Consider the following 24105-nt stretch of genomic DNA (forward strand, 5'->3'; position numbering starts at 1 on the left):
CTGCACCCTCTCCGAAGCCTCCGCACCCTCCCTGTACCCTCTTTGACAAAACCTTCACTTTCATTCATCAACACCTTTTGTTCAATTTTCCCCCTTTGCTATTCCCATCTTTTTTCCACTGATACTTAATGGCTGGTATTGATGTGATGGGCCGAAGGGCCTGCTTCTGTGCTGTCTATGGTATTAGTCAGTTTTCTACAGACATCCTGAAGGCCACATGAAGCATTCTTAATGCAAAGGAAAACTTATGGCCAGGGTGGAAACTTATTGGTAAGGGACTGAGTTATAGGGAGAGGTTGCGCAGGCTAGGACTTTGTTCCTTGGAGCGCAGAAGACTGAGTGGTGACCATATAGAGGTGTATAAAATCATGAGGGGCATCAATCGGGTGAATGCGCACAGTCTTATCCCCAGGGAAATGGAATCACAAACTAGGGGGCATAGGTTTAAGGTGAGTGGGGAAAGATTTAAAAGGGACCTGAGGGGCAACTTCTTCACTCAGAGGGTGGTGGGTGTATGGAACGAGCTGCCAGAGGAAGTGGTTTAATTATTATTTAAAAGACACTTGGACAGTACATGGATAGGAAAGGTTTAGAGGGATACGGGCCAAACGCTGGCAAATGGGACTAGGTCAAGAGGGTATCTTGGTCGTCACAGATGTGTTGGGCCAAAGGACCTGTTACCATGGTGTATTATTCTATGACCCCAACAAAAGAATAAAAAACTAGTTTTCCAGTCAGGACTTTAGGATGTTTTCTATCAATTAAAACCAAAACAAAATTCAAACCCTGAGTATATTAATCAGGCCGAAGGTCCCAGACCCAGTGCTGAGGGACAGCCACACAGGAGAGGTCACACCGAGGTTGAAAATATAAAGAACTGCAGATGCTAGAAATCTAAGAGAAGTTTTCAACAGACCTATTCATTACATTTATGATAATCATTCTACTCTTTTCAATTGCAATTCTATGCATCGTGGCCCTTGCACTTTACTTGTCTACCTGCACTGCACTTTCTCTGTAACTGTAACACTATATCCTGCATTCTGTTTTCTTTTTACTACCTCGATGTACTCGTGTATGGAATGATGTGTATGGAACGCTCTGTCTGGATGGCAGGCAGACAAAAGCTTTTCACTGTATCTCAGTACATGTGATAAGAATAAACCAATTACTAATGTAAAGAGAAAATGCTCGAAAAACTCAACAGGCCAGCCAGCATCTGTGGTGAGTGAAGCAAATAACATTTCATCAGTTCTGATTAAGGGTCTCAGACCTGAAACGTTGACAGTTTCTCTCTCCACAGCTGCTGCCTGACCTGCTGGGTGTTTCCAGTGTTTTATCCGTGCTACACTGAGGCTATTGTCTGCTGTCTCATGGACGGCACTGGCGGAACAGCAGAGGACCTCTCCCTGGAGACCTGAGAAGACCCCATTATCCTCCAACCGCTTCATTGTCACCGGGTTAGATTATCTCATTGCTGACTGTGGGATCTTGCTGTGCACAGATTAGTTGCTGCGTCACGAGGGTAAGGTCCCCGGTTCCTTGGCTGTGAAGGGCTCTGACAGATCCCAAGGTTGTCAGATCTGTCGCAGAAATGAAATGCAAATCCTCTTTGTAAGGGAGAGCTGGCTGGAGTTCCCCCTACACATCTGCCCAGAGCCCTGGATGATCGAGCAGGGGAGGTTGGGATTGCTCACAATCTCCCTCTCTGTCTCTGTCTGTCTGTCTGTCTCTCTCCCCCCCCACCCCTTTTTAATCTCTGTCCTCCTTGTCTCTTGTTCTCACCCTGGTTTTCTCTCTCTCTGTCTCTCTCTTTCTCTTTTCATTCTCACCCAACGCCTACCTCTTCTTCTCACTCTCTTGCAATCTGTCTCTCTCTTTCTCACTCTCTCTCCTCAGCTCTTACTCTCTGCACCCCACTGTCTTTCTCACTCTCTCTCTTCTCTCCCCAGCTCTTAAATCGCTGCACCCCCCCCCCCCTCTTTCTTCTGTCTCCTCTCTTCCTCTTTCTCTCTCCCCTCTCCCTCTCTTTCTGATCTCTGGTCTCTCTCTGTCTCTCTTTCTTCCCCCCAACTCCTACCTCTCTCCGTCTCCCTCTCCCTGCACTCTTTTTCTGGACTATGTCCCCCCTCTCTCTCTGTCTCTCTCTCTCTCAAACCCACTTTCCGTTTTTCTCTGGATTCCCTCTTGCCCTCCTCATCTCTCTCTCTCTCTCTCTCCCTCTCTCTCTCTCTAGTCTCTCTCAACCCTGTGTCTCTCTCTTGCTCACTATTCCCATCTCTCTCTCTCTCTCTCTGCTCTCTCTCTCTCTGGTCTCTCTCTCTCTCTCTCGCTCACTATTCCCATCCCTCTCTCTCCCTGAACCTCGAAGAGTCTGGATTCCCTGCCCTTGTTCCCTGCGTTGCTGTGATTCCACTACCCTCACTAATCCACCCTCACTTGCCCCGTGACACCCCACCCCCCACAACCCCTACTCGTTCACTTCCCTCAAAAGCCGCTTTAACCTCCTGCCTGACCCCTATCTTTCTCTGTGTGGCACAGAGGCACCCAGTGGCGATGAGATCTAATCGGGTCATTTCCACCTCCCCCACTCCCCCCCCCCCCACCCCAACATCCCAGTGGGATGTCAGGACGGTTAAAAGACTCGCTGATGTCAACAAACTCTGCGGCACGACAGAAAACAGTAACAGATGGCTAATATTGTTACACAGCATCACTGTCCCCGCCCTCCCAACCCTCCAACCCTTCCCCCAGCCACTACGGAGAGAATTCCAGTCGAATTAAGACATTAGCACAGTTAACTGCTTGTTGCCTCTGGCAGACTTGGGGAACCTGTTTCCCTCCTGGATGTTATTAACTTCGGGGCAGCCACCCCGAAGTCACAACCTGGAGACACAAGAGACTGCAGATGCTGGAATCTGGAGCAACACACAATCTGCTGGAGGAACTCAGCAGGTCGAGCAGCGTCTGTGGGAGAAAATTTATACACTGCCTATCACAGAATGTAGAAGACACAGGGCACAACATTTTAATTTAAGTTGTATTAATGTTTTAATTATTTTAAACAAATGAAATGCACAAAATGGGAATCTAGGGATAAAAGTTAAAATATAGAGTTAAGGCCCCTCTGCACTGTCCCATCACACACTCCTGGGGTCAGACATAGAGGGGAGCTCCCTCTACACCGTCCCATCACACACTCCCGGGGTCAGATACAGGGTGAAGCTCCCTCTACACTGAGCCATCACACACTCCCAGGCAGGGACAGCCTGAGTGGCTCCACTTGTTGCCAGCTAATCGATTCTTTCATCCTCCTCTCTGTGTCAGCCTCTGTTCAGATCCTAAGGTGTTAATGGCTCTAAAATCAAACCTCGCAAGCGACAGGAAGACAGGGTCTGTTTTTGTTGAGAACCATTTATCTTGGACTTTACGAAAGCAGACTGAATGGAACAAATTTCAGAGATCTGATTATAGATGTTGGCTTGTAGTGATCTATTCTGTGTGTAAGGCTTTAAAATATGTCAAGAGCAGGAAGAGCCCACTGGAACCCATCCAAACACCCATCCAGTGTATGAGTAACATAAACTCAGTTAACATTCAGGAGGACCTCTGTGTAATTACATTGTGGAGGTCATAGCGTCATCCAGCAATGAACAAGTTCTTCAGCACATTGAGTCCATGCCAACCATCAACCACCCACCCATTACTAATTTTACACTAATCCCATTTTATTCTCCCCACATTCTCATCGACTCCCCCACAGGTCCCACCAATCACCTGCACACTAGAGGCAATTTACAGCGGCCAATTAATCTACCAGTTTAGATGTGGGAGGAAACTGTAGCACCTGAGGGGAAACCCACACAGTCACAGGGAGAACGTGCAAACTCCACACACAGACAGTGCTGGAGGTCGGGATTGAACCCGGGTCTCTGGAGCCATGGGGCAGTGACCCTACCCGCTGCGCCACTGTGTCAACCCCTTATCGCAGCAGAAGAACGGTGGCCTAACAAACTCGGAAACACAGGGATGAGGCATCAGGAATTAATGCCACATCACGTACAAGACAAACCACCCCTCACCCCACAAACCCATACCCCCTGCCATGTGGAAGGGCAAGGGCAGCACATACATGGGAATCCACACAGAATCTCCACCATTCTGTCTCAGAATGATGCTCCTTCCTGCTAGGTTCAGCTGGTTGGAATTCCTGCCCTTGGTTAGATTCACTCCTGGGATGTAATCAGCATTTATTGTCGAACTGCCTTTGAGAAAAGCAGACATGCATTTCTGTTGCGCCTTTAACAACCTTCTGTAAAGTCCTTTACAGAAAAGGCGTGCTTCTTGCAGTGTTGCAAATGTAATAAATACAGCTGATGCTGCCTGCATCAAGCTCCCAGCAACAGTCCTTTGAATTTTGTTTTCAAATGATCTGGACCTTCCCCATCATTGGAACCAGTTCCAGGCCCACCCCCCTCCCAGAGATCACTGCAATCCTCCAATTCTGGCTCCTTTCTCACCCCTGGTTCTCGTTGCTCTGCCGTTGGTGGCTGTGCCTTCAGCTGCCTGGGCCCCGAGCTCTGGCATTGTCCCTCTGAACTTTTCCGCCCTTCTCACTCTCTCCCAGACATGCACAAACTTACTAATGCTCTTGCACAAGCACGTGTACACACACACTTGCCAATGCACACAGCGCACACACACATATGCACACATACGCACGTATGCACACACACACACACACACGCACATTCACACACACAGACATACACACAATGCACATACGCACACAGACACACACAACACATGCACGCACGCAGACACACACATGTATGCACACACACACACCATACATACACACACACACAGACACACATGCACGGACACACAGACACGCACACACAGACACACACACACAAAATACACACATAAAATCCTAATCTTGAATGACAGAGTGTTAAGGAGCTCTGTTTTGCTCGGTCAGTTTTGCTTAAACCAATTTTCAGCTCTCATCTCCGTCACTCCTCATTAGTGCTGTGAGTGTGTGAGAGGAGGAACAGAGTAGGGAAAGTAAAGCCAAACCCCGAACCCTTTCAACAGTCTTGTCATGAGCGTTGCAGCGAGAAAGAAGTAATGACCAACTTTCATTCTGTTGATGGGGGCTCCGTCTCAGGCTTTGCCATGTTCCCTCATTCACAGGTACCAGCAGCATGAACACAGTGCTGGGTTGCTAACATGTGCCTGAAGCAGGGGGTGGACTGATGCAGCGAGGGCAGTGCTGGGGGGGGGGGGGGGGGTGGGGGTGGGTGGTGTCACATAGCTGGGGAAAGCACCTTACAGCTGAAAAGTTAAACTGCGGTTGGATGTAAAACATGGCACGGCTTCTGTTGGATGGTGAGAGAGGGGTTCTTCCAACACCATTGATCTGGTAATCTGTGGGACTTTAATCAACAAATAATCTGCTAGAGGAACTCAGTGGGTCGAGCAGTATCTGTGGGGGGAAAAGAATTGTCCACGTTCATTGGGCTGCCGGCAACAGTGGTGGAGGCGGATACGATAGGGTCGTTTAAGAGACCTTTGGACAGGTACATGGAGCTTAGAAAAATAGAGGGCTATGGGTAAGCCTAGTAATTTCTAAACTAGGGACATGTTCGGCACAGTTTTGTGGGCCGAAGGGCCTGAATTGTGCTGTAGGTTTTCTACGTTTCTATTGCCAACTTGAGGCTCAATGCAAATTTGAGGAACAGCAGCTCATATTGCGCCTGGGCAGTCTCCAACCTGGCGGCTTGAACATTGAATTCAAAAACCTCCGGTAACCGCTCCCCTCTGTCCCTTTTCCTTCTCTCTCCCCCTGATCCACCTGGTCCCCATCACCCTATCTCTTCCCCCCACCCTCTGCACCTGCCCATCACCCACACACTCCTCCCACTGGCTCCCCTCCCTCTATTCCATGATCCGCCGTCCTCTCCTATCAGATTCTACCATCTTCAGCCCCTTGTCACTTCCACTCAATACCTCCCAGCTTCTGACATCATTCCCTCTCTCCCCCTCCCTCACCTGCCTATCACCCCCCCCCTCACCTGGATCCACCTATCACCTGCCAGCCCTTGCTCCACCCCTTCCCTCCACCTTTTTTTACACTGGCCATCTTCTCTCTCTCTTTCAGTCCAGATGAAGGGTCTTGACCCAGAACATCAACCCAGAACAGATACTGCCCGACCCGCTGAGTTCGCTCCAGCACTGGGTGTTGCTCCAGATTCCAGCGTCTGCAGTCTCTTGTCGACATCTCAGGTTGGGACCCTGCATCAGGACTTTTCAGTTCTGACAACTCCTCTCCTCCCACAGATGCTGCTCGACCCACTGAGTTCCTCCAGCAGATGGTTTGTTCTTCTGCTCCTGATTTCGATGTCATGAGTGGACCCTCAATGTTTCCCCATCTGTGATCTGTAGTCTGGGAGGGCACACACTGGAGAGGGCAGGATTTGCAGGGTGTGTGACTGATTCAAAGGGCCAGTACAGGCATAATGGGTGGAATGATCTCCTCTACCAGGGCATCTTGGGATTCAATTCCTTTTGTGTAATTTGCCCTCCTGGCCTCACCTAAGAGACTTGCTCTCCATACAGGGTCCTTGTCATGACTTACCCTCTTTCACCTGCCCTACTGGTCCAGAGGTCAGGCAAGGCATCGGTGTGGCTGTCTGCCTTCCTCTGCAGAGGCGTGGGGTTGATGGGTGCCATTATGTTCAGAGATAGTGAATATGCATAACGGCAGCCCCTAAACTGAGTCACAAGCAAAGAAGCGGGCAGCTTTCAGTTCCCTAGTGATACGAAGACTCGCCGGGACTTCAGTCTCCATTGGCCTCTTCCCCCCCACCTTCTCCAACAAAGGGCCTCGTTCAAATGCCAGTCCGACAGCATGAACATTGAATTCTCCAATTTCAGGTAACCTGCTCCCCCTCTAACCCTTGTCTCTCTCTTCCTGATCCACCCAGTTCCTCCTACACCCACCCCAGCCCCCAGCACCCTGTTCCTGCACCCACACCATCTGCCCACCACCCACACACTCCTCCCACTAGGTCCCCTCCCCCCTCACTGTTCCTCTCTGCCCTCCCCCCTCCCCACCTCCCTTATTTGGTTCCAGGCTCCACCTTCTCCAGTCAGATCCCACCGTCTGCAGCCGTTTATCGCCTCCACCTCTCACCTCCCAGCCTCTATCGCTACCTCCATTCTCCCCTCCTCCGTCTGCCAGCTCCAGCCCCACCCCTTCCCTTCATCTCTTTACACCAGCTACCTCCCCTCTGTCTTTCAGTCCAGATGAAGGGTCTCGAGCCCAAATGTCGACTGTCCATCTCCCTCCACAGATGCTGCCTGACCTGCTGAGTTCCTCCAGCGTCTTGTGTGTCGCCTACTATTCAGTATATTCAACTGTGTGGAGCCTCACAACCAAGCTTGATTCCACCATAACTGAGCAGACACCTCCTGACTGGTGCTGTGAATGTAGGGAGGGATGTCGTTGAGAACCAGATGCCCACTCACCCAGCCCCTCTACTCAACATTAAGCACATTAAGGATACACATATGGTCATCTCTTTAAAGTTCCCTCCAAAGAACCAGTCAAATTTACCTTCCGTGCCTGAGACTAAATGGGGACTGGTGATCTAGCCAGTTTAACCCCAGCTTTACCCAAGGTTGGAGCAGTAGTACAGCGGGGAGAGTGCTGTTTCACAGCCCCAGAGACCTGAGTTCGATCCCGACCTCCAGCGCTGTCTGTGTGTGTGTGTGTGGAGTTGGCGTGTTCTCCCTGTGACCATGTGGATTTCCCCCGAGTGCTCCGGTTCCCTCCCACATCCCAACGACCTGTGGGGTCGCTGGGCTAATTGGCCACTGTAAATTGCCCCCACCCCAGTGTGTGGGTGAGGGGTAGAATCGGGGGGGGGGAACAATTTAAAGAAAGTGATATTAGTATAAATAGTGCTTGATGGTCGGTACAGACATGGTGGGCTGAAGGTCCCGTTTCCGTGCTGCTGTGAGTCACCACAGCTGAGAACCAAATTGAGAAGGGGTGGGATAAGAGAAGATTTTGGATGCTTCAGTGGAGTACATTCAGTTCCCTAGTTTGAGAATGTTGCACTGCTGGGAATATAAACACATTGGTTTGTACACAGCAAGCTCCCTTATGGAGACACAAGAGACTGTAGACGCTGGAATCTGGAGCAACACACAACCTGCTGGAGGAACTCAGCAGGTCGAGCAGCATCTGTGGGGGGTAAAGGAACTGTCAACATTTCGGGTTGACCCGCTGAATTCCTCCAGCAGATTGCTTGTTGCTTCATCTTCCAGCATCTGCAGTCTCTTGTGTCTCTGTAGAAGAAAGCCACTCGGCCCCTCAAGCCTGTTCTGCTGTTCAATAAGGTCATGGCCAATTTGACTGTCATCTCATTCCCACCTACCCTGGTGATCTTTCAACCCCACCCCCGCCGACGATCAAGAATCTATTTACCTCTCCCTTAGAAATATCTGCTTCTACCGCCCTCAGAGGGAGAGAGTTCCAAAGGCTCAGGTCCCTCTCCTCCTCTTAGACGCTCCCTCAGGACTGAGGATATGAGGATATCTTGCTTCCAGTCTGGTTCTGAGGTTCCACGGGTGAGGCAGGAGATGTTTGGATAGGACACGGTAGTTGGGAAGGTGGTACACCTATGATGCCAGTGAAGAGACTTGAGATTCCCACTGCTCCTTTGAGCTGCTCAGCATTCCCATGGGTCGGTGAGGAAGCGACGAGTTTCTCAGGCAGGCTTTGACAACCATTTCCTCTGTCCCCCTAGAAATCTCTTGCCGTGGCGGTGCTCGAAGTTAGGGGTGCCTGTTTTGGGAGAGTGGTGTGGGGCATTTCAGCGATCTCACCCTAAACGTCGACTGTCCATTTCCTTCAACTCAGCAGCCACTGAGTTCCTCCAGCATCTTGTTTGTTCCAGCAAAGTCAAAGCCAAGTTCATTGTCATAGGCACAAGTACATGTTGCACAGGTGCAATGAAAAACTTACCTGCAGCAGCATCACAGGCACATAGCATCAGATAAGCAGCATTCACAAAAAAAATTAAACATAAATTATACACAATTTTTACAAGAAAGAACACAATTAGAACAAAAAAAGTCTGTTTTAGTGCAAAGTGGTCACAGTGTTGCTAAACTGTAGTGATCAGGGCTGTGCTGGATAGTTCAAGAACCAAATGGTTGAAGGGAAGTAGCTGTTCTTGAACCTGGTGGTGTGGGGACTTTGGGCTTCTGTACCTCCTGCCTGACTTGCATCTGCAGTCTCTTGTGTCCCCATGTGAATGATATGGAGTTATAGAGTCATAGAGTCCTACAGCATGGAAACGGACCCTTCAGCCCAACTTGTTCATGCTGACCAAGATGCCCATCTAAGCTAGTTCCATTTGCCAGCGTTTGGCCCATATCCCTCTAAACCTTTCCTATCCATGTGCCTGTCCAAGTGTCTTTTAAATATTGTTACACCCAGCTTGTGGGAGCCGGCTGAGTGTTCTGGGAGCCTTGCTCCTGGTGTTGAGTGCAGTGGGAGGTTGGCACAAGACCTCTTTAAGAAGTGCCCACTGAAAAGTGTGGTGTATTTGCTTGACTTCCATCAGAGTGGAATGGGTTCTCCTTCTCGCTGTCAAGATGTTCCATTTCCATTAACGTTGCAAAGGAAACGCATTGAAAAGCAAAACACGATCTGCTTCTCAAAGGCCTTTTCTCCCGATCAGAGGATCATCTGCTGTGCAGAACGGAGGCCATTTGGCCCATAATGGTGTTGTCTCCTTGCAGAACAATCCCACCAGTCCTATTCTCACAGTCCTGATGAAGGGTCTCAACCGGAAATGTCGACTGTTCATTTCCCTCCATATATGCTGTCTGACCTGCTGAGTTCCTCCAGCACTTTGTGTGTGTTGTGTGGGTCCTATTCTCCCGCCTCTTTCTCTGTTCTTCAAGCACTCATCCCCATTCCCTCCTTGAGGCGCAAGAGATGCTGGAGTCTGGTCCTGATGCAGGGTCTCGACCTGAAACCTCGATAGTTCCTTCCCCACCCACAGATGCTGCTTGACCCGCTGAGTTCCTCCAGCAGATTGTTTATTGCTATCTCCTCGAGGCACCGGCCCCGAGGCAGGAAAGGCAGCAGGCCAACTTGCGCACGGGGATAAATACTGGCCCCGGGTCCAAATTGCACACAAAAGACTCTTCTTTTCTGTCACTACCACAGAGGCTTTTATGAGGCTCTTAGGCAGATGAATGTGCAGAAAATGGAGGATATGGACACTGTGCAGGCATAAGGGATTAGTTTAGTTAGGCGTTGAGTTAGTTTGGCACAACATAGTGGGCTGAAGGGTCTATTCCTGTGCTGCACTGTTCTCTATCCTGTGACATTCTTGCTTCCCGCCCCCTTCCAAAAACACGCCACAACACCGGTTGCATTCTGCCGCTGAATCACACAGATTTCTTCCTGAACTTTATTTCCCTTTAAGAACTTATCGCCCAGCGGAGTTCACAGCTCACGTCCTTCTCTCTGGCTCAGTCCATCTTATTCCTTGATCTTTTGCCAAATAACGCGCCCTCCCCTTTAACTGGGAGTGGAATGGCTCGATCCTCATCTGCATGTGGCTCTTGATGAGGGCCATGTGGTAAAAGGGATCTTGTAGTCTTGGAATTAGATTGAGGGAGGCAAGTCAGTGTTGTTCTTAATCTCTTGTGTCTGCCTCTCCACTTTTATCCGAGGGAATTACTAAATTCTGACTTGAGGTGTCATCAAAAACTGTGCAAGCATGTACTGTGCGTACCCAGTACCTGGGGTTGGAAATAATTCCTTGATGTACTTCTGTAATGGCAAGACTGTAAGTATTAAGGCTTGTTTTTTTGCCCACTGTCTTTGTATTGCAGGGTCTTTGTGTGCTGGATTCAGGGAGAGTGTTGGTAACAGTTCTACTCTTCAGTCATCCATCGCACGTCCGGAAACTTTTTGCTCTTCCATGCTTCGTACACTGCCTTTGTTTTTCTAATATGCCTATATATATATTTTTTTAATTTTTGTTTGGCTCTGGGTTTCTCCGACACTCCCACACCCCCAGATCTCCTTCTGGGCAGTTATTTATGACAGGTTTAACAAAATCTTATAATACAGCAACAACAATAACGTGTGCAGTATTTGTTTAAACAAATATCTGTCTCAGAACTTTTTAATAGGCAAGAAGGAGAAAGTATTTGCAGGACAATGGAAGAGAGGCTCGGCAATCGCTTGCTTGAAAAGAAAAAGTTTTGAGGAAGTTTCTGTCCCCGCTCCTTGATGAGGGTGTGGAGAGTTTGTAGGTTTGGACATTTAAGCTCAATGCCACCGTTAAAAGATAAACGCTGGAGGAGCAAAACATGCGTTTTACAAATGAAAGACAGTTCGTAAGTGGACCTATTCTTTGAAGCGGTATCTTCGTCCTCCCCCCCCCCCCCCCCTCGTTATCTCGGGGCAAAAAAAACAGAGGGGTTTGTGTGGAAAACCAAGTGCGGATCGATTTAGAGGAAATAGAGAAATGTTTATAAAAGATTCGTATTCTGTTTCACGTCGCCTTCTCACACCGACACGCACTCACTCTCCCACACGCTCTCTCCAACTTCTACTTTGTATGTCTGTCTCTCCGACTTTGTATCGCTGGACCTCTCTCTCTCCGTCTCTATCTCTCTCCCTCAATCTCTTCCACTCTGTATTTCTCTCTCTCTCCCACTCTCTCTCTCCCACTATTTTTTTCTCTCTCTCTCCCACTATTTTTTCTCTCCCCCACTCTGTATTTTTCTCTCTCTCTCCCACTGTATTTTTCTCTCTCTCTCCCACTGTATTTTTCTCTCTCCCTCCCCCCTCTCTCTCTCCCCCACTCTGTATTTCCATTGAACCACAGAACAATACGGCACAATATAGGCCCTTCGGCCCACCATGTTGTGCCACCCTTTAAACCACACCTAAGGCTATCTAACCCCTTCCTTCCACATATCCCTCTAACTTAAATTCCTCCATATGCTTATCTAACAATCTCTTGAACTTGTCCAACGTATCAGCCTCCACCACCACTCCAGGCAGCACATTCCATGTACCAACCACTCTGGGTGGAAAAACCTCCCTCTGACATCAACCTTGAACTTCCCACCCAATACCTTAAAGCCATGTCCTCTTGTTTTGAGCATTGCCGCCCTGGGAAAGAGGCACTGGCTGTCCACTCTATCTATTCCTCGCAATATCTTGTATACCTCTATCATGTCTCCCCTCATCCTCCTCTCCAATGAGAACAGCCCTAGCTCCTTTAGTCTCTCCTCATAATCCATACTCTCTAATCCAGGCAGCATCCTGGTAAATCTCTGCACCCTCTCCAACGCCTCCACATCCTTCCTATAATGTGGTGACCAGAACTGGACACAGTACTACAAGTGTGGCCTAACCGGAGTTTTGTAAAGCTGCATCATCACTTCGCAGCTCTTAAACTCGATCCCCCGACTTATGAAAGCTAACATCCCATAAGCTTTCTTAACTACCTTATCCATCTACTAGGCAAATTTCAGTGATCTGTGGATATGAACCCCCAGATCCCTCTGCTCCTCTACGCTGCCCAAAATCCTGCCATTTACCTTGTACTCTGCCTTGGAGTTTGTCCTTCCAAAGTGTACCATCTCACAATTCTCTGGATTGAACTCCATCTGCCACTTGTCAGCCCAGCTCTGCATCCTATCAATATCCCTCTGCAAGCTTCCACAGCCCTCCGCACTATCCACAACACCACCAATCTTTGTGTCATCTGCAAACTTGCTAACCCAGCCTTCCACCCCCTCATCTAAGTCGTTAATAAATATCACAAAAAGTAGAGGTCCCAGAACCGATCCCTGTGGGACACCACTAGTCACAGCCCTCCAACCTGAATGCACTCCCTCCACCACAACCCTCTGCTTTCTACAGGCAAGCCAATTCTGAATCCACACGGCCAAGCTTCCCCGGATCCCTTGGCCTCTGACCTTCTGAAGAAGCCTACCATGCGGAACCTTGTCAAACACCTTACTAAAATCCATGTAGACCACATCTACTGCACTACCCTCATCAATCTTCCTGGTCACCTCCTCAAAGAACCCTATCAGGCTTGTGAGACATGATCTTCCCTTCACAAATCATGCTGGCTGTCCCTAATCAGTCCATGTTTCTCCAAATGCTCATAGATCCTATCTCTTAGAATCCTTTCCAACAGCTTACCCACCACAGACGTAAGGCTCACTGGTCTGTATTTCCCTAGACTATCCCTACTACCTTTTTTGAGTAAGGGGACAACATTCGCCACCCTCCAATCCTCCGGTGCCACCCCGTTGACAACGAGGACTCAAAGATCCTAACCAACGGTTCAGCAGTCTCCTTCCTCGCCTCACGAAGCAGCCTGGGGAATATTCCGTCAGGCCCTGGGGACTTATCTGTCCTAATGTTTTCTAACAACTCCAACACATCCTCTCTCTTAATATCTACATACTCTAGAACATTACCCTCACCTACACTGTTCTCAGCATCATCAAGGCCCCTTTCCTTGGTGAATACTGAAGAGAAGTATTGAGAACCTCACCCACTTCCACAGCTTCCAGGCACATCCTCCCACCTTTGTCTTTAATTGGACCTACCTTTACCCTAGCCATCCTTCTGCTCTTTACGTACGAGAAAAAAGCCTTGGGATTCTCCTCAACCCTACTCGCCAAAGTCTTTTCATGTCCCCTTCTCGCTCTCCTCAGCCCTTTCTTAAGCTCCTTCCTTGCTACTCTATATTCCTCACGAGCCCTGTCCGATCCTTGCTGCTTACACCTTATGTATGTTGCCCTCTTCTTCCTAACTAGTTGTTCCACCTCCATTGTCACCCATGGTTCCTTCACCCTACCATTCCTTCTCTGCCTCACCGGGACAAATTTATCCCTAATATCTTGCAAAAGATCCCTGAACATCGACCACACCTCCATGGTACATTTCCCTTCAAAAATGTCACCCCAATTTACACTTCCAAGTTCTTGCCGTATAGCCTCATAATTCGCCTTCCCCCAATTAAATATCTTCCTGTCCTCTTTGCTCCTATCCCTGTCCATGATAATTCTAAAGGTTATGGAGCAATGGTCACTGTCGCCCAAATGCTCACCCACTGAAAGATCTGTCACCTGACCCAGTTCATTACCTAAAACTAGATCTAATATGGCATTCCCTCTCGTCGGCCTGTCAACATACTGCATCAGGAATCCATCCTGGACACACTTAACAAACTGCACCCCGTCTAAACCTTTGGCACTAAGCAGGTGCCAATCAATATTTGGATAGTTGAAGTCTCCCATTATAATAACCCTGTTATTTTTGCATCTCTCCAAAAACTGCCTCCCAATCTGCTCCTCAGTATCCCTACTGCTACCGGGGGCCTATAGAATACTCCTGGGAGGGTAACTGCCCCTTTCTTATTCCTAACTTCTACCCATATTGACTAGAGAGGATCCTTCTACATTATCCACCCTTTCTGCACCTGTAACTGTGTCCCTGACCAGTATTGCCACCCCTCCTCCTCTTCTTCCCCCCCTCCCTATACCTTTTAAAACACTGAAAACCAGGAATATTCAATATCCATTCCTGCCCCGATGTCAGCCATGTCTCTGTAATATCATAGTCCCATGTACTTATCCAAGCTCTCAGTTCATCTCCCCTATTCCCGATGCTTCTCACATTCAAATAAATGCACGTTAGCCCATTCACCTTACTACTTTTGTAGCCTGTACTCTGCTTCTCCTTCCTCAAAGCCTCTCTACCTGTCAGATCTGACTTTTCCCCATCCCCTTCTTCCTCTGACCTACTCCTCCGGTTCCCTTCCCCCTCGCAATCTAGTTTAAACCCTCCTGAACCTCCCTCGCAAACCTGGCCGCAAGGATATTGAGCCCCCCTCAAGTTCGGGTGTAACCCGTCCTCTCTGTACAGGTCCCACCTTCCCCATAAGAGATCCCAATGATCTAAAACCCTCCCTCCTGCACCAACTTCTCAGCCACGCATTTATCTGCCATCTCCTCCTATTCCTACCTTCACTATCGCGTGGCACTGGCGGCAATCCCGAGATCGCTACCCTCGAGGTCCTGTCCTTCAGCCTTCTGCCTATCTCGCTAAACTCATTTTTCAGGACCTCATCCCTCTTCCCACCTATGTCGTTGGTACCAACATGAACCACGACTTCTAGCTGTTCTCCCTCCCACTCTAGAATCCTGCGGACCTGATCAGTGACATGCCAGACCCTGGCACCTGGGAGGCAACAAACCATCCGGGGTTCATGCTCACTGCCACAGAACCTCTTATCTGTTTTGCTGACTATCGAGTCCCCTATTACTACTGCCTTCCTCTTCTCCCTTCCCTTCTGAGCATCAGGACTGGTCCCAGTGCCACAGACCTGGCTACTGCTGCTAGGCCCCGGCAGGTCATCTCCCTCAACAGTCTCCAAAGCTGACAACGTGTTACTGAGGGCAACAGCCTCCGGGGGGTCCTCTGCTCTATCTGCCTGTTCGTTTTCTTTCTCCTTTTCCCTCCCCGACAGTCACCCTTCTATCTACTTCCTGGACTCCAGAATTACCTGCTTTATGGGAGGTGACCGTCTCCTTATGTAGAGTATCTACAAAACTCTCCCCCTCCCTGATGCTGCGCAGTGTTTGAAGCTGTAACTCCAGCTCATCGACTTTGAGCCGAAGTTCCTCCAGCTTCAAGCACTTACTGCAGATGTGGCCATCGTGGACCGCAGCAAGGTCCATGAGTTCCCACATCAAGCAGCTGCAGCATACCACCCTGTCCTCCATCTGAACTAATTCTCTCTCTGTCCACCTCTGTATTTCTCTGTCCACCTCTGTATTTCTCTGTCCACCTCTGTATTTCTCTGTCCACCTCTGTATTTCTCTGTCCACCTCTGTATTTCTCTGTCCACCTCCGTATTTCTCTGTCCACCTCCGTATTTCTCTGTCCACCTCCGTATTTCTCTGTCCACCTCCGTATTTCTCTGTCCACCTCCGTATTTCTCTGTCCACCTCCGTATTTCTCTCTCCCTCCGTATTTCTCTCTCCCTCCGTATTTCTCTCTCCCTCCGTATTTCTCTCTCCCTCCGTATTTCTCTCTCCCTCCGTATTTCTCTCTCCCTCCGTATTTCTCTCTCCCTCCGTATTTCTCTCTCCCTCCGTATTTCTCTCTCTCCCTCCGTATTTCTCTCTCTCTCCCTCCCTCTGTATTTCTCTCTCTCTCCCCCCCCTCTGTATTTCTCTCTCTCTCTCCCCCTCTGTATTTCTCTCTCTCTCTCCCCCTCTGTATTTCTCTCTCTCTCTCCCCCTCTGTATTTCTCTCTCTCTCTCCCCCTCTGTATTTCTCTCTCTCTCTCCCCCTCTGTATTTCTCTCTCTCTCTCCCCCTCTGTATTTCTCTCTCTCTCTCCCCCTCTGTATTTCTCTCTCTCTCTCCCCCTCTGTATTTCTCTCTCTCTCTCCCCCTCTGTATTTCTCTCTCTCTCTCCCCCTCTGTATTTCTCTCTCTCTCTCCCCCTCTGTATTTCTCTCTCTCTCTCCCCCTCTGTATTTCTCTCTCTCTCTCCCCTCTGTATTTCTCTCTCTCTCTCCCCTCTGTATTTCTCTCTCTCTCTCCCCCTCTGTATTTCTCTCTCTCTCTCCCCCTCTGTATTTCTCTCTCTCTCTCCCCCTCTGTATTTCTCTCTCTCTCTCCCCCTCTGTATTTCTCTCTCTCTCTCCCCCTCTGTATTTCTCTCTCTCTCTCCCCCTCTGTATTTCTCTCTCTCTCTCCCCCTCTGTATTTCTCTCTCTCTCCCCCTCTGTATTTCTCTCTCTCTCCCCTCTGTATTTCTCTCTCTCTCCCTCTGTATTTCTCTCTCTCTCCCTCTGTATTTCTCTCTCTCTCCCTCTGTATTTCTCTCTCTCTCCCTCTGTATTTCTCTCTCTCCCTCTGTATTTCTCTCTCCCCCTCTGTATTTCTCTCTCCCCCTCTGTATTTCTCTCTCCCCCTCTGTATTTCTCTCTCCCCCTCTGTATTTCTCTCTCCCCCTCTGTATTTCTCTCTCCCCCTCTGTATTTCTCTCTCCCCCTCTGTATTTCTCTCTCCCCCTCTGTATTTCTCTCTCCCCCTCTGTATTTCTCTCTCTCTCCCCCTCTGTATTTCTCTCTCTCTCCCCCTCTGTATTTCTCTCTCTCTCCCCCTCTGTATTTCTCTCTCTCCCCCTCTGTATTTCTCTCTCCCCCTCTGTATTTCTCTCTCCCCCTCTGTATTTCTCTCTCTCTCCCCCTCTGTATTTCTCTCTCTCTCTCTCCCCCTCTGTATTTCTCTCTCTCTCTCCCCCTCTGTATTTCTCTCTCTCTCTCCCCCTCTGTATTTCTCTCTCTCTCTCCCCCTCTGTATTTCTCTCTCTCTCTCCCCCTCTGTATTTCTCTCTCTCTCTCCCCCTCTGTATTTCTCTCTCTCTCTCCCCCTCTGTATTTCTCTCTCTCTCCCCCTCTGTATTTCTCTCTCTCTCTCCCCCTCTGTATTTCTCTCTCTCTCTCCCCCTCTGTATTTCTCTCTCTCCCCCTCTGTATTTCTCTCTCTCCCCCTCTGTATTTCTCTCTCTCCCCCTCTGTATTTCTCTCTCTCCCCCTCTGTATTTCTCTCTCTCTCCCTCTGTATTTCTCTCTCTCCCTCTGTATTTCTCTCTCTCCCTCTGTATTTCTCTCTCTCCCTCTGTATTTCTCTCTCTCCCTCTGTATTTCTCTCTCCCCCTCTGTATTTCTCTCTCCCCCTCTGTATTTCTCTCTCCCCCTCTGTATTTCTCTCTCCCCCTCTGTATTTCTCTCTCCCCCTCTGTATTTCTCTCTCCCCCTCTGTATTTCTCTCTCTCCCCCTCTGTATTTCTCTCTCCCCCTCTGTATTTCTCTCTCCCCCTCTGTATTTCTCTCTCTCTCCCCCTCTGTATTTCTCTCTCTCTCTCTCCCCCTCTGTATTTCTCTCTCTCTCTCTCCCCCTCTGTATTTCTCTCTCTCTCTCTCCCCCTCTGTATTTCTCTCTCTCTCTCCCCCTCTGTATTTCTCTCTCTCTCTCTCCCCCTCTGTATTTCTCTCTCTCTCTCCCCCTCTGTATTTCTCTCTCTCTCTCCCCCTCTGTATTTCTCTCTCTCTCTCCCCCTCTGTATTTCTCTCTCTCTCTCCCCCTCTGTATTTCTCTCTCTCTCTCCCCCTCTGTATTTCTCTCTCTCTCTCCCCCTCTGTATTTCTCTCTCTCTCTCCCCCTCTGTATTTCTCTCTCTCTCTCCCCCTCTGTATTTCTCTCTCTCTCCCCCTCTGTATTTTTCTCTCCCTCTGTATTTTTCTCTCTCTCCCTCCCTCTTGTATTTTTCTCTCTCCCCCTCTGTATTTTTCTCTCTCTCCCCCTCTGTATTTTTCTCTCCCTCTGTATTTCTCTCTCTCTCTCCCTCCCCCTCTGTATTTCTCTCTCTCTCTGTCTCTCTGCAGAAGAGGGCTTTTGATTAAGAAGCATCAAGAAATCTGTTGATTGTTGAAATATGTTTCTCTGCTGGACAGATGTTTTGATCCCCTCCGCACTACCCCTGCCCCGTACCCTGTCCTGTGCTGTATTCCAACTGCAGCATTGAATAGAAGGCCAGATTTGGTGAAGTTACCTCTTGTTAGTTCTGAAGTGTTCTTGCAGCTTCCCCTCCCATCCCATCCCCTCCAGCACGTCGCCTTTGTAGGATATCTTTGGTGTGTTGCATTGGCCTTACATCTGTCCAGTTTTGGAATTACACTTTCTCTCCCCTGACAGTTCATATTGCAGTGGGAGTGTTGGCCATTTCATTGCCCCATTCTTTTGTAGGCTGCTCTGTTGCAATCACGATTAACCAGCCTGGTCAACAAGCGAAAGCTAGGTGTCTGCCTGCTAAAAGTGTTTGGTGCCTGAGGTGAGACTGAGTCTACACGTATTTCTGTTTCTCTCTCCTCTGCCCACCTCCCATCATCACTCCTTTTGTTTTAAAGAAGATTGTGTGGGTTGCTGCAAGGGCGACTTTGACACAGAAAATCCTGACTGGGCATGAATTTGCTGCCGGATTGCTTGATGTGGTGGGCTGATATACTGGAGATATTTGTATTATTTTCCCTCCTTTTTCCCCTTCGATCAGACCATTCAGAGCAAGGACCCCTAATCCCCTCCCCTCTCTGCAACCCATACTGTTCACATTGGGCTCTTGATGTGGTGCTGCTCTGTAGGCTTGTGTGTGTGTGGGTATGGGGGTGGCTGGTCAGCTATAGCATGCGTCTGATGATTCTGCCCTCAATCAATATCTTGAGTTCAGACAGAAGTGGAGTGGGATGATGTTACTGGATATTTATTTTTTAATTGGGGTGGGAGCTTTGGAATTGCATCTTCCTTAGTTTGTGGGAGGGGGAGAAAAACAGATTTTCATAGTGCCTTTCATGACATGTCGTTGGTTAGAGAGATCAACATTGGCTCTGAATTTCATGTCTTGTTAATGCTGGTCATGAGAGGCATAGATAGGGTCAATGTGCACAGTCTTTTTTCCCAGACTTGGGGAATCAAGAACGGTAGCATAGCGGTTAGCGCGACACTATTACAGCACCAGCGATCGGGGTTCGATTCCCGTTGTTGTCTGTAAGGAGATTGTACGTTCTCCTGTGTCTGCGTGGATTTCCTCCAGGTGCTCCGGTTTCCTCCCACATTCTAAAGATGTACGGGTAGGTTAATATGGGTTTAAAATGGACGGCGCGGACTCGTTGGGCTGGAAGGGCCTGTTACCACGCTGTAAATAAAATTTTTTAGAGGCCACAGGTTTAAGGTGAGAGGGGAAAGATTTAATAGAAACTTGAGGGGCAACTTTTTATTTTACAGAGGCTAGTGTGTGTGTGTGTGTGTGTGTGTGTGTGTGTGTGTGTGTGTGTGTGGAATGAGCTGCCGGGGGACGAGGTTGAGGCAGGTAAAATAACAACTTTTTAAAGACAGTTTTGTGGATAAGAAGGTTTAGAGGGTTGTGGTCCAAACACTGGCAAATGGGACTAGCTTTGATGGGTGTCTTGGTCGGCATGGACCAGTTGGGCCGAAGGGAGTGTTTCCATGCTGTATGAATCTTGGCATTGCTGCTGGAAATGTCGGCATTTTGGACATTTAATTGCATCTGAAGAAGTGGGGCTTGAACACCTTACCTTCTGGGGTGAGGTTGGTACCCAGTGAGATGCAGGTCAAACAGTCCTCAGTCCCTGGGCCCAAACACAACATCTCCTGTGCAGCCCCAGCTAATTCCTCTTCAGTTTGGGAATTGTACCTGGGATTCGCTGCCTAGCGCTATGTCTGATAAGTGCCAACCAAGCCACTAGGAGGCAATGCAGAGTGGCATAATGCATTCCTTGACCAACCATCCTTCACACGCATGCACAAGTCTATGGAGCTACATCCCATCAAGAACACGGCATGAGCAGTGTGGGTTGGAGACTGGGCAGGGGATTAGAGGTCCCAACAAGTTGAACTATGGTGTTAACACATGTCTTGGGTGAGTTGTATTAGCAGGACTAGTCTGACTGCTGCTCATTAGATACTAACAAACAAATCTGCTGGAGAAATTCAGCGGGTCGAGCAGCATCTGCAGGGAGAGAAAGGAATTGTCGAAATCCTGATTCCTTTCCTCCCACAGATGCTGCTCGACCTGTTGAGTTCCTCCAGCAGAGACACAAGAGACTACAGATGCTGGAATCTGGAGCAACACACAGTCTGCTGGAAGAACTCAGCAGGTCAAGACACATCTGTGGGAGGAAAGGAATTTTTGACATTTCACAGATGTTGCTTGACCTGCTGAGTTCCTCCAGCAGATTGTTTGTTGCACCAGATTCCAGCACTTGCAGTCTCTTGTGGGATCTCATTAGTGTAGCGGTTAGCGTAACACTTTACAGCCCTGGTGACCCGGGTTCAATTCCGGCCACTGTCTGTAAGGAGTTTGTACGTTCTCCCCGTATCTGCATGGGTTTACTCCGGGTGTCCAGTTTTCTCCCACATTCCAAAAAGACGTATGGGTTAGGAAGTTGTGGGTGTGCTATGTTGGCATCGGAAGCATGGCGACACTTGCGGGCTGCCCCCAGAGCACCCTACTCAAAAGATGCATTTCACTGTGTGTTACTATGTACATGTGACTAATAAAGATATCTTACCTTATCTTATCCTGTTTGTGGCAGGAAAGATTATGGGATCTAATAAAGGAATTTAAAATCAGAAGGGTGTTTGATGAAGGAAATGAAGAACCTGTTTCCGGAGGCAGAAGGGTTGGTCGGAGCACAGAATGAGGATAATCGGCAGCAGGACCAGAGTGGGAGATGAGGACACTCCCTTATCTTCTTGGGTCTGGGAAGGCAATGGGAGCTGATTCAACTGGAGCTTTCCAAAAGGGAATTGGAAGGATACAGGGAGGGTAAAAACTTGCAAGTCTTTGCAGAAAGAGCAGGGGGCTGGGGTTAATTGGCTCCATCAACAAGCCTGCACAGACACATTTGTAGTATGGCTTCCCATGTACTATATCCCATCTATTATGTTGATGTGAATGCCTATGCCTGGGGTGGGATATAGAATAACCCTGGCCTCATCAAGAAAATCAGGTTTCCAAATTGAATTGTGATGTGTGAACTGGGGGAAAGTTGCAGAAGGCTGCAAGTGTTGTTGGATCGAGTCGGGTTGTGTTAATCACAGTCTAACAAGTGGGACTCGGACTGAGTGGGGTGCAAAAGAAGCTGTGTTAGAATAAAGTTAGGCCTATCCCTTCGAGGTCCTTTGCCAGACTGAGACAATCTTTGTAAGGAAGTGGAGGTGATTATCCAAAAATGTGGTGGGGAAGAAGGACTTCAATTACATGGATACTTTGGAGAAATTGGCATTGGTCATACAGCATGGAATTAGGTCCTTCGGCCCAACTGGTCCATACCAACCAAAATGCCCATCCAAGCTCCTTCCATTTGGCCCATAACCCTTGAAATCTTTCCTATCCATGTACCTGTCCAACAGTTAAAAGTTGTTATTGTACCTGTTATTGTACCACTTCCTCTGGCAGCTCATTCCACATATATACCACCCTCTGCATGTATATATAAAAAAAAGTTGACACCCCAAGTTCCTACTAAATGATAAGAGGCATAGATCGAGTGGACAGTCAGAGACTTTTTTCCCAGGGCGACAATGGCTAACACGAGGGGACATAATTTTAAGGTGATTGGAGGAAGGTATAAGGGGGATGTCAGAGGTAAGTTTTTTTACACAGAGTGGTGGGTGCGTGGAACGCACTGCCGGCAGAGGTTGTGGGGGCAGATACATTAGGGACATTTAAGAGACTCTTAGATAGACACATGAATGATAGAGAAATGGGGGGCTATGTGGGAGGGAAAGGTTAGATGGACCTTAGAGCAGGATAAAATGTCAGCACAAAATTATGGGCTGAAGGGCCTGTACTGTCATGTTCTATGTTCTTAAATTATCCTCATTGTGGCAGGAATGGCTTAATGGAGATTAAACGAAGGCATTCAAAATCATGAGGGGTTTTAATAGATTCTCCTGATTTACTCAGCTGCACAGTGTCTATCTCATTGCTCCAGGAACTCTGGTTCGATCCTGACCTCTGGTGCTGTCTATGTGGAGTTTGCACGCTCTCCCTGACCGTATGGGTTTCCTCCTGGTGCTCCAGTTTCCTCCCTCTTCCCAAAGATGTGCGGGTTGGTAGGTTAATTAACCACTAAACTGGCCATCGAGTACATGTGAGGAGTAGAATTTGGCGGGGGGGGGGGTTGGGGGGGAAATGTGGGGAGAATAAAATGGGATTAATGAAGGATTAGCGTAAATGGGTGCTTGGTTGTTGGAGCAGATTCAAAGAGCCAAAGGACTCATGTATGACTCTATTTCCAGTAGCAGGAGGGTTGGTACCCAGAGAACATGGATAAATTTGACAAAAATCTGTTTCCACCGGCCTTTCAAATATTATACCATTTGAAAGGGCGGTGGGAACAGATCAGCAACTTTCAAAAGTAGATGGGATAAATATAAATATTTTCAAGGTAAATAGTTCCCAGGCTACATAGAGGAGGTGGGATTAATTGGAGGGTTCTTTCAAAGAAATAGCATGGAAGGGGTTGGGCTGAATGGCCTCATTCTGCACTGATAAGACTGTCAGCTATAGCTTGTGGGGCAGTACTGGTGCTTAGAGTCAGAGTCATACAGCAGGGAAAGAGGCCCTTTGGCCCAACTTGTCCATGCCGACCAAGATGCCTATCTAAGCTCGCCCCATTTGCCTGTGTTTGGCCCATATCCCTCTAACCCTTATCCCCATCCAAGTGTCTTTTAAATGTTGCTATTGTACCTGCCTCAACCAATTCCTCTGGCAGCTCGTTCCTTATACACACCACCCTCTGGGTGAAGAAGTTGCCCCTCAGGTCCCCTTTAAAACTTTCCCCTCTTACCTTAAACCTATGCCCTCTAGTTTTTAAAACTGTGTGCATTCACCCTATCTATGCCCTTCCTAATTTTATACATCTCTATAAAGTCGCCCCTCAGTGTCCTATGTTCCAAGGAATAAACTCCTAGCCTGCCCAACCTGTCCCTGTAACTTTTAAGTCAGAAGGTTGTGGGTTCATGCTCTCCTCAGGGTCCGGTACCCAGTCATTCTCTCTTCTTCCCCTCCTCTCACCCCCTTCCATCAGGCAGAAGATACAAAAACTTGAGAACATGCACCATCAGGCTCAAGGACAGCTTCTATCCCACTGTTATCTTGATCAGACCTCTTGTACGATAAAGATGAACCCTTGATCTCTCAGTCTACCTCGTTGTGGCCCTAGCACTTCATTTGTCTACCTGCACTGCACTTTCTCTGTGACTGTAACACTATATTCTGCATTCTGTTTTCCTTTTGTACTACCATGATGTACTTGCATATGGAACAACCTCACTGGACAGCACGCAAACAAAAGCTTTTCACTGTATCTCGGTACATGTGACAATAATAAACCAACTACCAGAACTAAGGGACTGCTGCACTTTTGG

The 24105-nt window shown here is 48.5% G+C and overlaps 2 protein-coding genes across 4 annotated transcripts in view; one reads left to right on the forward strand and one right to left on the reverse strand.

Moving 5' to 3' along the window:
* Positions 1 to 24105, reverse strand: part of pi4kb (phosphatidylinositol 4-kinase, catalytic, beta) — a 599336-nt gene that overhangs the window by 329605 nt on the left and 245626 nt on the right. The gene's annotated exons all lie outside the window — the stretch shown is intronic.
* The window catches only part of LOC127587477 (transcription factor 12-like), a 117624-nt gene continuing 104237 nt past the window's right edge, over positions 10719 to 24105 (forward strand). For all 3 annotated transcript variants that reach the window (XM_052045831.1, XM_052045832.1, XM_052045833.1), the window contains exon 1: positions 10719 to 10883. In XM_052045831.1, coding sequence (XP_051901791.1) covers positions 10815 to 10883 — 69 coding nt within the window. In that variant the 5' untranslated portion in view covers positions 10719 to 10814. The remainder of the gene's footprint in view (positions 10884 to 24105) is intronic.

Source organism: Pristis pectinata, chromosome 40 (genome assembly GCF_009764475.1).
Source record: "Pristis pectinata isolate sPriPec2 chromosome 40, sPriPec2.1.pri, whole genome shotgun sequence".
Lineage (NCBI taxonomy): Eukaryota > Metazoa > Chordata > Chondrichthyes > Rhinopristiformes > Pristidae > Pristis > Pristis pectinata.